This window comes from Suncus etruscus, chromosome 13 (assembly GCF_024139225.1).
Source record: "Suncus etruscus isolate mSunEtr1 chromosome 13, mSunEtr1.pri.cur, whole genome shotgun sequence".
Lineage (NCBI taxonomy): Eukaryota > Metazoa > Chordata > Mammalia > Eulipotyphla > Soricidae > Suncus > Suncus etruscus.
Window position 1 is genome coordinate 98,059,878 of NC_064860.1, and position 12,623 is coordinate 98,072,500.

The 12,623-nt window shown below is 55.4% G+C and overlaps 1 protein-coding gene across 1 annotated transcript; it reads left to right on the forward strand.

The window, feature by feature from the left end:
* The first annotated feature begins 204 nt into the window (after positions 1–204).
* On the forward strand, positions 205–8,912 carry NDUFV3 (NADH:ubiquinone oxidoreductase subunit V3). The gene is made up of 3 exons (XM_049785454.1): positions 205–339; positions 3,288–3,405; positions 8,696–8,912. The coding sequence occupies exons 1-3, from the start codon at positions 292–294 to the stop codon at positions 8,857–8,859; spliced, it is 330 nt and encodes a 109-aa protein (XP_049641411.1). The 5' UTR covers positions 205–291; the 3' UTR covers positions 8,860–8,912.
* Positions 8,913–12,623: the final 3,711 nt, after the last annotated feature.

Here is a 12,623-nt window from a genome sequence, read left to right on the forward strand (position 1 = left end):
GACGCCTTACCGCTTGCGCCACCGCTCCGGCCCCATGCACGGCACGGCAGGCTTCTTTCTGTCCGCCAGGGGGCGCCTTCCCAGCCTCCAGCGGCTTCCGTGTCCCGGCCCCGCCCCCTGGAGGAAAGGAGCCCTCTGACTGGCTGCTCGCGGGTGCCGAGATGCGCGCGCCGACCCAAGGCTCCGCCCAGAGTGGGCGTGTCCTCTCGCGGCTGTGCGCGCAGCCTTCGGTCCGTCCGTGGTGCGCATGCGCAGGCCGTGACCCCGAGCGGGCCGTGACCTGACCCCAGCATGGCGGCGCTCCTCTTGCTGCGCCAAGGGCGGGCGGCGGCGCTCAAGGTGGGCGAGACCCGGCAGGGTTTGGGGGGCTCGGGCTGCGGGAGCTCCGGGGTGCTGGGAGTCCTGGTGGCTCCTGGGTTTCAGCCTCTGATTCTGGCTGCTCCTTGGAATCACGGCTGAGCCCTCCCTGGTGTTTGATGCTCTTTGGGGTTGCACACTGACAGCTGGTGGGGTGGGGGGGGTCTGGTCCCTGCACCCCAGCAGGACCCTGGACCGGCACTCTGGCCCCTAATGGAAGGAAGGGAGTGGGAGAAGAAGCAGGAGCAGAGGTCGAGATGCACCAGGATGAGAGCAGGGAAGGGGAAGGAGGGGGCCCCACACTGGTCAGGCCTCACAAGGCTCCAGGCCCAGAGTAGGTTTGATGGATGCCCCCCAACACCCCACCTCACCTACGTGTATGCCGGGCAGGACCCCTGCTTCTGCATTCTCGGGCACCGGGATATGAGACAGACAGGCCCTTGAGCGTCTTACAGTGTGTGTGTATTTGGCCCTTGAGCGTCTTACAGTATGTGTGTGTGTGTGTGTATTTGGCCCTTGAGCGTCTTACAGTGTGTGTGTGTGACAGACAGGCCCTTGAGCGTGTTACTGTGTGTGTGTGTGTGTGTGTGTGTGTGTGACAGACAGGCCCTTGAGCATCTTACAGGATGTGTGTGTGTGTGTGTCTGTGTTTGTATTTGGCCCTTGAGCATGTTACTGTGTGTGTGTGTGTGTGTGTGTGTGTGTGTGTAGACATGCCCTTGAGCATCTTACAGGAAGTGTGTGTGTCTGTGTGTGTATTTGGCCCTTGAGTGTGTTACTGTGTGTGTGTGTGTGTCTGCATGCTTCAGAACATGCTCCTGCTGCCTTTTCCTGGGCAGATGGTCCAAATAAAGGGAAACATTTTAGAAAAAAAGAGACTTGCACGTGTGATCCACCCAGGCTCCATCCCTGACTGGCACCACATATGGTCCCCTGAGCACTGCCAGCTGTTCCCAGCCCCCCCCCAAATAAAAAACAGCAACAACAAAACATCCTGATAGCTAAATGGAGTTCTGTAAGAGTTTTTGTTTGTTTGCCTTCTGGCAGGCTCAAGAACCATATGTGGTACCAGAGCAGTCATGTGCAAGGCAAGCAGCACCCAACTCGCCCCACCATACTACTGTTGCAGCCCCTATATGTGATTTTTATTTTTGATTTTTTTTTTGGAGCCACACCTGGTGGAGCTCAGGGATTACTCCTGGCTCCACACTCAGAAATCGTTCTTGGCAGGCTTGGGGGACCCTATGGCATGCCAGGGATAGAACCCCCAGGTGTGACCTGGGTTGGCAGCGTGCAAGGCAAAAGCACTACCGCTGTGCTATCACTCCAGTCCCAGATGTAGTGTTTTTTTAATAGGATTCTGGAAAAGACTTTAGTACAAAAGTGATGGACTCTGACAGGTTATTATGGTCCAGGATTCACTTCCCTGTGCCAACGCCAGGTGAAGATAAATCCCCTCCTATCTTGAGTGGATTGGGGAATGCGGGTCTGTACATAGCTGACACAGGAAATAGTCCATACCAATCTAAGGAGATGTAACAGGTCCAGGAACTTTTTTTTTTTTTTTTTTTTTTTTTTGGAACTTTTTTTTTTTATATATAAATGGTTTTTTTGGTCACATCCGGCAGCACTCAGGGGTTACTCCTGGCTCTATGCTCAGAAATCGCTCCTGGCAGGCTCCGGGGACCATATGGGATGCCAGGATTCAAACCACCGCCCTTCTGCATCTAAGGCAAATGCCTTACCGCTGTGCTATCTCTCTGGCCCTGAGGTCCAGGAACTTCTACCGTGAGTAAGCAGCAAACAGCAAGCAAGCTAGCTAGCTAGCTGTGGAACTCTCCCCTGAGCCTTAGACTTTATTGGGAAGAGTAGGACCACCCCCGTGGGTGGAGAACAGGTTAGGGTCGGGGTCTATCCAGAGGTTCCTCCCACCCAGGTGGGACAAACACATGCAAAGAAGCCACGCTGATGAGGGTAAAAGTCAGTTATTCCTACAATTATTGTTATTTGATACTCTAGCAATAACAGCTGGTTGTGACATCACTCATGTAAGACGTTGGTAAAATGAGAAACAGAACTGAAACGTTCTTTTCACACACCTGCTGATATCTAAAGACACTCCACAGCCACGTTTAAAATAACAGGAAGATTTCATAGGCTATCATTCGTCAGCAGTCATATGAACAGATGTGCAGGAGAATGCTTGAAAAAGTGCAAATAGGGGTCAGAGAGAGAGGACAGTGGGGAAGGGCCTTCCTTCCCTTGTGTGCTGTCAATTTGGCTGGATTCGGTCCCCAGCACCACATATAGTCCCAGAGCCCCACCAGAAGAAATCTCTGAGTGCAGAGCCCAGAGTAATAAGGTCCTGAGCATGGCCTAGTGGGACTCGAATAAAACAAACCAGGGACCGGAGCTATAGCACATCAGTAGGGCATTTGCTTTACATGCTGCTGACCTGGGTTCCATGCCTTGCATTCTATATGGTCCCTGAACCTGCTATGAGTGATTTCTGAATGCAGAGCTAGGAGTAGCCCCTGAGCATCGCCACCAGGTGTGGCCCCAAAACAAAAACAAACAAAATATCCAAAAAGCAGCTGTCCTAGATCTGAGGAATATCCCCCCCCCCCTCTTTGGGTCACACCTAGCAGGACTCTGTTCAGGGATCACTGGTGGTGCTCAAGGGACCATGTGGAATGCCAGAGATCGAATCCAGGGTGGCCACATTGCAAGGCAAGCACCTTCGCCTCTGTCCTATCCAACAGTCTCAAAGGGATTTTTTTTTGTAAGCTGCAGCACATTTTGCATTTTCAGAAGCACCATGTTGCTGACATGCTGAGAACAACAATCGGCAAGTGCCATGTGCGATGCTGGCTGGCGAGTTCGTCACTGTGGCCACTTCTGAGACATACCCATGTGCTTGTTCCTTCCAGGCGCTTCTAGACACCCACAGAACTCGAGGACTCGCTTCCACGGTTTCTCTCGCTGCAGAATCAGGGAAGTCGGACCGGGCACAGTCCCCAAGCTCCAAGAAGCAGAGTCCGCCCAAAAGTAAGACACAGAGAGGGAAGGAGTGCTGGACTGAAAGAGCCACCAGCTTCTCCCACAGGGCAGGGTAGGCTGCCCATGACAGTGGGCTCAGGCGGTGAGGGGGCCCTGCATATGTGTGGGTTTTGTTATTTTTTTTTATGGGGGAGCCACACCCGGTGGTGCTCAGGGGTTACTTCTGGCTCTGTGCTCAGAAATTGCTCCTGGTAGGCACTGGGGACCATATGGGATACCTGGATTCGAACCACCATCCATCTTGGATTGACGACAATCAAGGCAAACGCCCTACTGCTGTGCTATCCTTCTGGCTCCTGTTTTTGTTTTTATTGTTTTTGGGTGACTCACTCCTTGCTCTGTACTCAGGAATCACTTCTGGCAGGCTTGGGGGACTGTACAGGATGCCAGGGATTGAACCCGGGTTGGCTATGTGCAAGGCAAACGTCCTCCCCACTGTGCTGTCTCTCCATTCCCCTACCCCTGGCCTGTGCACTTACTGTTTTCTCCGTTGGGGCTAAGTGAGGCTGTGGGGTTTGGAGCACAGTGACTTTGTGGGGTAGCTATGGCCCTAGCCACCAGGTCCCCCTCGGCCCACCCTCAGTTGTCCCCTGCCTTTCTAGGGTCAGAACAGCGCTGCCCCTGTTTCTGAGGACCCTGGGTGAGGCATGACCTCTGCACTGTTTCCAGAGCTTTCCACAGCCCCTGTGATCTTTTTTATTTATTTTTTGGTTTTTGGGTCGCACCCGGCATCGCTCAGGGGTTACTCCTGGCTCTACCCTCAGAAATTGCTCCTGGCAGGCTTGGGGGATCCTATGGGATGCCAGGATTCGAACCAATGACCTTCTGCATGAAAGGCAAACGCCTTACCTCCATGCTATTTCTCCGGCCCCCTGCCCCTGTGATCTTTATTGCCCATGTTGATGTTTTGCTTTGTTTGGGGGTCACTCCTGCAGTGCTCAGGAGACCTTATAAGGTGCTGGAGTTGGGGTGCCTGGGTGAGCCACATGCAAGACAAGAGCCTTCTTATTTTGCTGTGCTGTTACTCCATCTCTTTTCTTTATTTCTACCACCCCCATGCCAGTGTCACTTGCCTTCAATGACAGGAAATTGAACATATGAGGACATGTTTGAAATCCTTCAGGGAATGGCTATTTTTCATTCCTATAGCTCACTTGGGCTCCTGGCATTTAATGAATTAATCTTCGTTGGTGAGACCTAAGTTAACCTTTTTTTTTTTTTTTTTTTTTTTTTTTTTTTTTTTTTGTGGGGAACAACATCCGGCAGTGCTCAGGGGTTCCTCCTGGCTCTGTGCTCAGGTATCACTCCCAGCAGGCTCAGGGGTCCTTATGGGAAGCCGGGAATTGAACCCAGGTCTGTCCTGAGTCAGCCACGTGAAAGGCAAACATCCTACCACTGTGCTATTACTCCGGCCCCTGGCCCTTAACTTTTTTTTTAACTTTATTAATTGATTAATTGATCGATTGGTTGTTGGGCCACACCCATCGGTGTTCAGGGGCCACTCCTGCCTCTACACTCAGAAATCACCCCTGGCAGACTTGGGGAACCATATGGGATGCCGGGAATCAAACCGGGTCCCTCCCGGGTTGGCTGCATCAAGACAAATGCCTTACTGCTGTGCTATCTCTCCAGCCCTGGCCCTTAACTTTTAAAACGTTCGTGTTTTAAAATGTTCGTGTTTGCAAACCTTCAACCTTTTTATGGGACTTTTGGTAAGTTTGCCTTATTCTCATGAGAATTCCATGTGGCTTGAAAGGCTTGGTTCTCTCCCTGGGGATGAGTGCGGGAGTATGGGGTGACATTACCTCGGGGTGAGTGCAGGAACATGGGGTGATGTTCCTGCACCCTAGTGGCAGATGGACAGGACAGAGGTCGGCTCCGCGCTCACTTGCCACCTTCAAGCACTACTCTGCGCACACGTTCCCCCAGCCCCCGACTGTCCCTATACTCCATGTCCTCCTGCTGATAGCTGATGGGGCATGGCCCAATGGCCAGCCTTTGGGCCTCATATTCTCCCTGCTCAGTGGTTGTATCTTGCTGTCCACGTTCCCCCGAACCCTGCCTTTGTTTGGCGTTGGTCTGCTCAGAGCATTGTGAGTCTGTTCTGGTGATGGTCAGGAGTGGACAGAGCTGCCACTAGGACACATGTCTGGGCCTTGGGCAGGTGGTGAGGACGAGTGGGAGCTGTCTCGGTTCAGTCCCTGTGTGCCCCATGGGCCAGGGCTGGTGTCTTGGCTGCTGGTGGTGAATCAGCTGGACCCCAGGGACGGGCACACAGCCTCACTCATGCGGGCCTGGGCCGGTGCCAGTATTCGAGAACATTCTTCTTCCTGAGCAGAGCGGCTGAGCCGATGCCTGAGCCTACGGCTCCAGAGCGGTGCCACACTCCGAGGGTGCCTAGGCTGTCACAGCTGGTCTCATCGATGGGCAGGTCTCCCACCTGGTGCCAGTGGTCACTGGGGTTCGACCACCTGGGGACTCTAGTGGACTCCGAGTTTCAGGCTGGTGCACAACGAGGACTCTGGCTCCCTGCAGACAGCTTGGCCCAGGGTATGAGACTGGTGGCCACAACCTTACACGAAACACCCGACCTTACTGTGGGGGTCCCTGCTGTCCCCCAGACTTAGGGAAATATGGCAACACTTGGGTTCCTCCTGGCTCTGTGCTCAAAATCACTCCTGGCAGGCTCGGGGGACATATGGGATGTCGGGAATCGAACCCGGGTCCATCCCAGGTCGGCCGTATGCAAGGCAAATGCCCTGTTGCTGTGCTATCACTCCAGCCCTGAGAAATTATCTTTATGTCCTGTCCCCCCCTGGCCCTAACACACTGAGCACAACCTCTGTGAGGGCATTTAGTCATCAAAGGGTCTGTGTTCTGTATGTCTGTGGTGTTTTTGTTTGTTTCTGTTTGGGGGCCACATCTGGTGATGCTTGGTGGTTACTGTGCTCAGGAATATTCCTGGCAGGCTCGGGGGACCTGGAATCAAATCCAGCTCCACCATGTGCAAGGCAAACACCCTCACCACCATCCTGTCTCTGGCCCGTGTGTGTGTTCTGTATGGATATAGGTATCTCCGTTATGTATGTGTCACGTATGTATATCTGTGTGTGTGCTTTGCCTGGACAGAGTCCAGTGCTCTTCCAAGGAGGTCTGTGCTCTCTGCTAACCTAGAGCAGACCCCGAGGAGGATGACTGGACCCAGCATGTGACCCCTGTGCTGCCCGCCCAGCTCCTCCGTCTCGATTCTAGAACATGTCCCATGCCATGAGTACTTCTCACTGTTGTTCTTGTGTTCTGGGCTTTCCCCTGGATGGGCCCAGCCCATCCCTGCAAGAGACACCCTCAGGTCTGTGACGATCCAGGCAACTGTCACCGGCATTTTGGACAGGGACACCCGCTGTAACCGTCATGAACTGGGGCTCGCTCTGAGTTGAGCTGCTCTGTGTTAAGTTCCTCTCTCTGCTGTTCCCGGACATAGAGGAGCCACAGAAGGGCCCCACGGTCCCCGGCTAAAAACCCATCGTTTGTGCCCGCAGGCAGCAGGACGGTGGCAGCCAAGACCACAGTGTCGTTTCCACAGAGAGACCTGCCTCCCCTTCGGCCCAACTCCGGAGTCCTGCAGGGGCGCGGGCGGGACACTTCGTCATCTTCATCCTCGTCCTCCTCTTCATCTTCCTCCAGCTCCTCTGACTCAGAGTCTGACGAGGAGGGTGACCGCCAAGACAAAAGCAGGGTCCCCAAATCCTCAGCCTCCCGAGACGGGGCAGCAGCGGGCCCCTCCCCGCCACACCTCAGCACCCCCGAGAAGCTGCCGCTGGCTGTGAAAAGGGGCACTGCCGTCCGGGAGGGCAGAGATGCCCAACCCCATGGCTCAGCACTCAGGGGACCACAAACAGCTCAGCGAGGACCCGGGGACCACGCCGGCCCCCAGAAGCCTCCGGGGACCCTGCCGTCCTCCCTGGGCAGAGAGCAGAAGGCAGCCAGAGTCGCGGGTGTGGGTGGCCCAGTGCCCACACCAGGCGCGAGGCCCGTTCCCACCTCCTCTGAAGACATTTCCGCGGGAACAGGGGCCACGCTGGGGCCTGAAGCAGGGGCTAGACGCCCCAGGACAGCGCAGGCCACCACTCAGGGTACACCCCTCTCCCCCAGCGACAGTCCTGGGGGTGGCCGTGTCTGAGGACGGGGAGAGACTGGGCACCCTCGGCCCTCCCACTGATCTTGGACTTGCCAGGGGCCACACGGCACCCCGGAGCACTGAATGCTGAGCGCTGCTCCATTTTGCAGGCTGCCAGGCTGGATGGACCCTGGCAACTCACAACTGCTTTTTGTCTCTCTGACTTTCGCCCTGCCCTGGTGCTCCTTAGCACTGTCTGTCCTCGCTAACACGCGCTCGTCCACCCCTTGGGAGAAGAAACCGGGATTTGGGGTCCTAGTCACACACACCCCTGAAGACGGTCCACATCTGCTAATCTTTCTCAGAGCATAGGGGCCACGGTGACCAAGGGGTGCAGCCTCCCCACCTGGCTCAGACAATGGCCTGGCCGGGTTCGAGTGGACACTGGGAAGCGTCGGTGCCTTAAACTAGGCATCATTGGGGCTGGAGCGGTGGCATAAGCGGTAGGGCATTTGCCTTGCATGTAGCTAACCCAGGATAGACCTGGGTTCTATCCCCAGCACCCTATATGGTCCCCCCGAGCCTGCCAGGAGTGATTTCTGAGCACAAAGCCAGGAGTAACCCCTAAGCATCACTGAGTGTGGCCAAAAAAAAAAAAAAGAAAAGAAAAAAAAAGCTAGGCTTCACTTGTTTGATGCAACAAGGGATAGGGTGGGCCTTGGTGGGCTGCTGGCTGGGGAAGTGGGAAGCAGTGACCCCTAATGGCCCCTCACTCTTGTCAGGCCTTGGACACTGGTTTTCAGCAAGGCCCCCATGCAGGACTTAGCCTTCGCAGCGTCCAATTCTTAGCTTTATTACTTCTCTTGGTTTGGGGGGTCACACCCGGCGATGCTCGGGGCTTACTCCTGGCAGAGCTTGGTGACCATATGTGTATGTGTTGCCGGAGTCAAACCCGGGCCGGCATGGTTCCTGCCTCCTGGTCTTCAAGTAACTTCCACCTCATTGAGACAGTTTTTGGGGGCTCAAGACCTGCAGCACTGTGCTAATAACCATTCCTTCTCTGCAGCTAATTCCTTCATGTTCCTCACTGAGTCTTCCCCCCACCCCCTGCCTTTGCCTGCCACCCTGTGTGCCTCCTTAACGGGTCTCCTCTCCCCGCAGAGCCGGCCCCCGCCGCGGCCCCCCCGGAGCCCTTCGACAACAGCAAGTACCGGAACCTGCAGCACCACGAGTACACGCCGTACACCTTCCTAGACGTGAACACGCAGCTGGCCGGCCAGCGCCTGCCCCAGCCGTCCTCGGGCCGAGAGTCCCCACGCCACTGACGTGACGCCACGCCGGCCCCATAAAGAAATAAAGAGAAGCTTTAACGTAGGGTGGGACGTGTCCACTGCATGTTTTTTTTTGTTTGTTTTTTTTTGGTTTTTGGGCCACACCCGGTGACGCTCAGGGGTTACTCCTGGCTATGCGCTCAGAAGTCGCTCCTGGCTTGGGGGACCATATGGGACGCCGGGGGATCGAACCTCGGTCCGTCTCCTAGGCTAGCTCAGGTAAGGCAGGCACCTTACCTCGAGCGCCACCGCCCGGCCCCCCACTGCATGTTTCCTGTCGGGGACAAGACTGCCCTGGGACACGCGTACGCACAGACACACATGCACACTCTGTCTCAGGTCACTGTCCATCCCCCCATCCGCCCAGGGAAGGCGAAGATCCCCTCCCTCAACACTCAGGCTTGTGAGTGCTCCCGGCCATGGGTTCTGCCTGGTTCCTGACCCCCGTACCCAAGGGCATGTGGGCAGATCGCCTTCCGGGTTTCTTGCCCTCCTGGGGCGCCTCTTTGATTTGGTTTGGTTAGGGGCCCACACCGGCCAGTGCTCAGGGCTGACTCCTGACTGCTCATGGATCACTCCCGGCTGAACTTGGGCCCTTTTGGGTATCAGGGCCAGACCATTGCCCCCCTGCTGTGCTGTGGCAACAGCCGACACTAATTGCCACTAATTGGTTTCCTGCCCATTTGGGGGAAACAGGGGATGTGGTTCCCGGCTGAGTTCCCAGTACACCAGGTCACTCAGTAGGCAAGCCCCGGCAAAGCACCACAGCTCCACAGCTCTGTGACACTGCTACAGTGTCACCTCTTCTCTTAAATGAGCTGGGGAAGTGTGTGGTGGGGGGAGATAGCACTGTGGGGAAGACGTTTGCCCTATTCACAGCTGACCTGGGTTAGATCCCTGCCATCCCAAATGGTCCCCGAGCCCACCAAGAGTGATACTTTTTGTTGTTGTTTTGTTTTTGTTCTCTTGGGCCACACATTGCAGTGCTCAGGGATTGCTCCTGGCTTGGGGGACCATATGGGATGCTGGGAATTGAATCTAGGTCCTTCCTGGGTCGGCAGCATGCAAGGCAAACTCCCTACCACTGTGCTATCCCTCCGCCCCACTAGAGTGATTCTTTTTTTTTTTTTTTTTTTGGTTTTTGGGCCACACCCAGCAGTGCTCAGGGGTTACTCCTGGCTGTCTGCTCAGAAATAGCTCCTGGCAGGCACGGGGGACCATATGGGACACCGGGATTCGAACCAACCACCTTTGGTCCTGGATCAGCTGCTTGCAAGGCAACCGCCGGGCCCTAGAGTGATTCTTTTTTTTTTTTTTTTTTTTTTTTTGGTTTTTGGGCCACACCCGTTTGATGCTCAGGGGTTACTCCTGGCTATGTGCTCAGAAATCGCCCCTGGCTTGGGGGAACCATATGGGACGCCGGGGGATCGAACCGAGGTCCTTCCTTGGCTAGCGCTTGCAAGGCAGACACCTTACCTCCAGCGCCACCTACCCGGCCCCCCTAGAGTGATTCTTGAGCAGAGCCAGGAGTGGCCTCTGAGCACCTCCAGGTGGGCCCCAAAATCCAAAAACAGTGAAGAGCACTTCTGTAACCCGAGACTCGGTGGCTGCAGTCATCCCTCCCCTCAACCCTGCACCCCTTTCTCTCCCTTCTTTCCTGTCTAGGAAGGACCAGATCCAAGAACCCTGACCTGTCCCCTCGACTGTCCCAGGGCCTCCAGACTCATGCCTACAGCTTTACCCACCCTGGGTCTGGGAACAAGATGGCATGGACCAGGCTCCCACACTTGTGGCAAAAGTGAAGGGGTACACAGAAAGTGGGGGTGCCCAAGAGGAGTCTGCGAACCACAGTACCTATCCGGGGGTTAAGAGGGGTGGATATATGGGCCGGGAAGGTGGCGCTAGAGGTAAGGTGTCTGCCTTGCAAGCGCTAGCATAGGACGGACTGAGGTTCGATCCCCCGGTGTCCCATATGGACCCCCCAAGCCAGGGGCGATTTCTGAGCGCATAGCCAGGAGTAACCCCTGAGCGTCAAACGGGTGTGGCCCAAAAACCAAAAAAAGGGGGGGGGGCAGGTGTGGGGCAGATGGTCCGGTGACCGACCTGGTTATCCAGAGCTGGGCTGGGTGTTACCTGCTCTGCCCTGGGCCTAAGGGTGGTGGGTGCTCCTGGAGATTCACACCGCGGGCATCGGGCATGGGCTCTGCTGTAGGGGCTGCCAGTGCTCCCTAGTGGGCTGTGCTTGATGCTGCACCTGGAAGGTCCTCCCACCAACTGGTCAGTCTTACAGGGGCTAGTTGTGGGGTGACGCCTGCTGATGTATGGCAGTTGGATTTGGGCATGCCCCTATGTATCCCCCCACTGTAATGACAGTTTTCCCTGAACATGCCCCTTGTTATGACAAGTATAAAAGGGAAAAAAAGCCCGAGCGGTCGCACAGTGGTAGGGTGTTAGCCTTGCACGCAGCTGGCCCAGGATGGACCTGGGTTCGATCCCCGACATCCCCTATGGTTCCCCAAGCCAGGAGCGATTTCTGAGCGTAGAGCTAGGAGGAACCCCGGAGGGTTTCTGGATGTGACCCAAAAAGACAAAAATGGAAAAAATTAGACAATTGTAGGAGGGACCATGATAGTGACCAGAAATGGACCTGCCGATGGGGGCTACATGTTGGAGTCCCTGGGAGGGCACAAGCCCCACCTGGCAGTCTGGCCTCATGTGTTCCTCCCAGTTTTGCAGCACCGGGCCCTTGCAGCCTTGGGCCTCTGCAGCATGCAGCCATGCAGCCGAGGAGCAGGCAGACTTGCAGCTTACTGCAGGTAACCTGCAGAAGCCCGGCAACCTTGCATCTAGATAATGCAGTGACTGCAGCGAGGGATTCTACAAATTCGTTTTTGGGTCACACCTGGCGGCACTCAAGGGTTCCTCCTGGCTCTGTGCTCTTGGCAGGCTCCGGGACCATATGGGATGCCTAGGATCGAACTCAGGTCTGTCCCGGTCATTTGCAAGGTAAACGCCCTACCGCTGGCCCCAATTCTACAAATTTCTACATACACTGGCCATACTCCATGCTTGAGGTTACTTCCAGCCCTGCTGGGGGAGCCTGGTTCTGGGTGTGCCCCTCGGTTGGTATGCACCCGTGTCACTCCACCCCTGCACCGGGTTCGAGGAAGTACTTCTCACCATGGCTCCCTGGGTATGAGCTACACCCACTTTCTGCGGCTGTTCTTTGTTGTGGAGCCACACAGAGCAATGCTCGGAGCTTATTCCTGGCTCCATATTTAGGGATCACTCCTGAGGGGCTGGGGGGGCCTTTGGGGTGCCAGAGACCAAACTGTGAGTGTGTGTTTGTGTGTGAGTACATGTGTGTATATGTGTGTGTGTGTGTGTGTTTGTTTGTGTTGGGGACCCAGATCTGAAAGTTCCCTGAACTGTCAAAGGCCAGAACTGCCTCCAGGATCTGGAAAGATAGCACAGTAGTAGGGCGTTTGCCTTGCATGGAGCCGACCCTGGACGGACCCAGGTTCGAAACCCTGAATCCTCCTGTATGGTCCCCTGAGCCTGCCAGGAGCAATTTCTGAGTTTAGAACCAGGAATAACCCCTGAGTGCCACTGGGTGTGGCCCCAAAACCAAAAATAAATCAATAAGATTAAAAAGAAAAGAACTGGCTCCAAAACTAACAGGTTAGAGCAGTGGTCCTCAAACTGGCCCACAGGCCACTTATTGTATTTTTATCTGTTTTGTTTCTTCATTGCAAAAT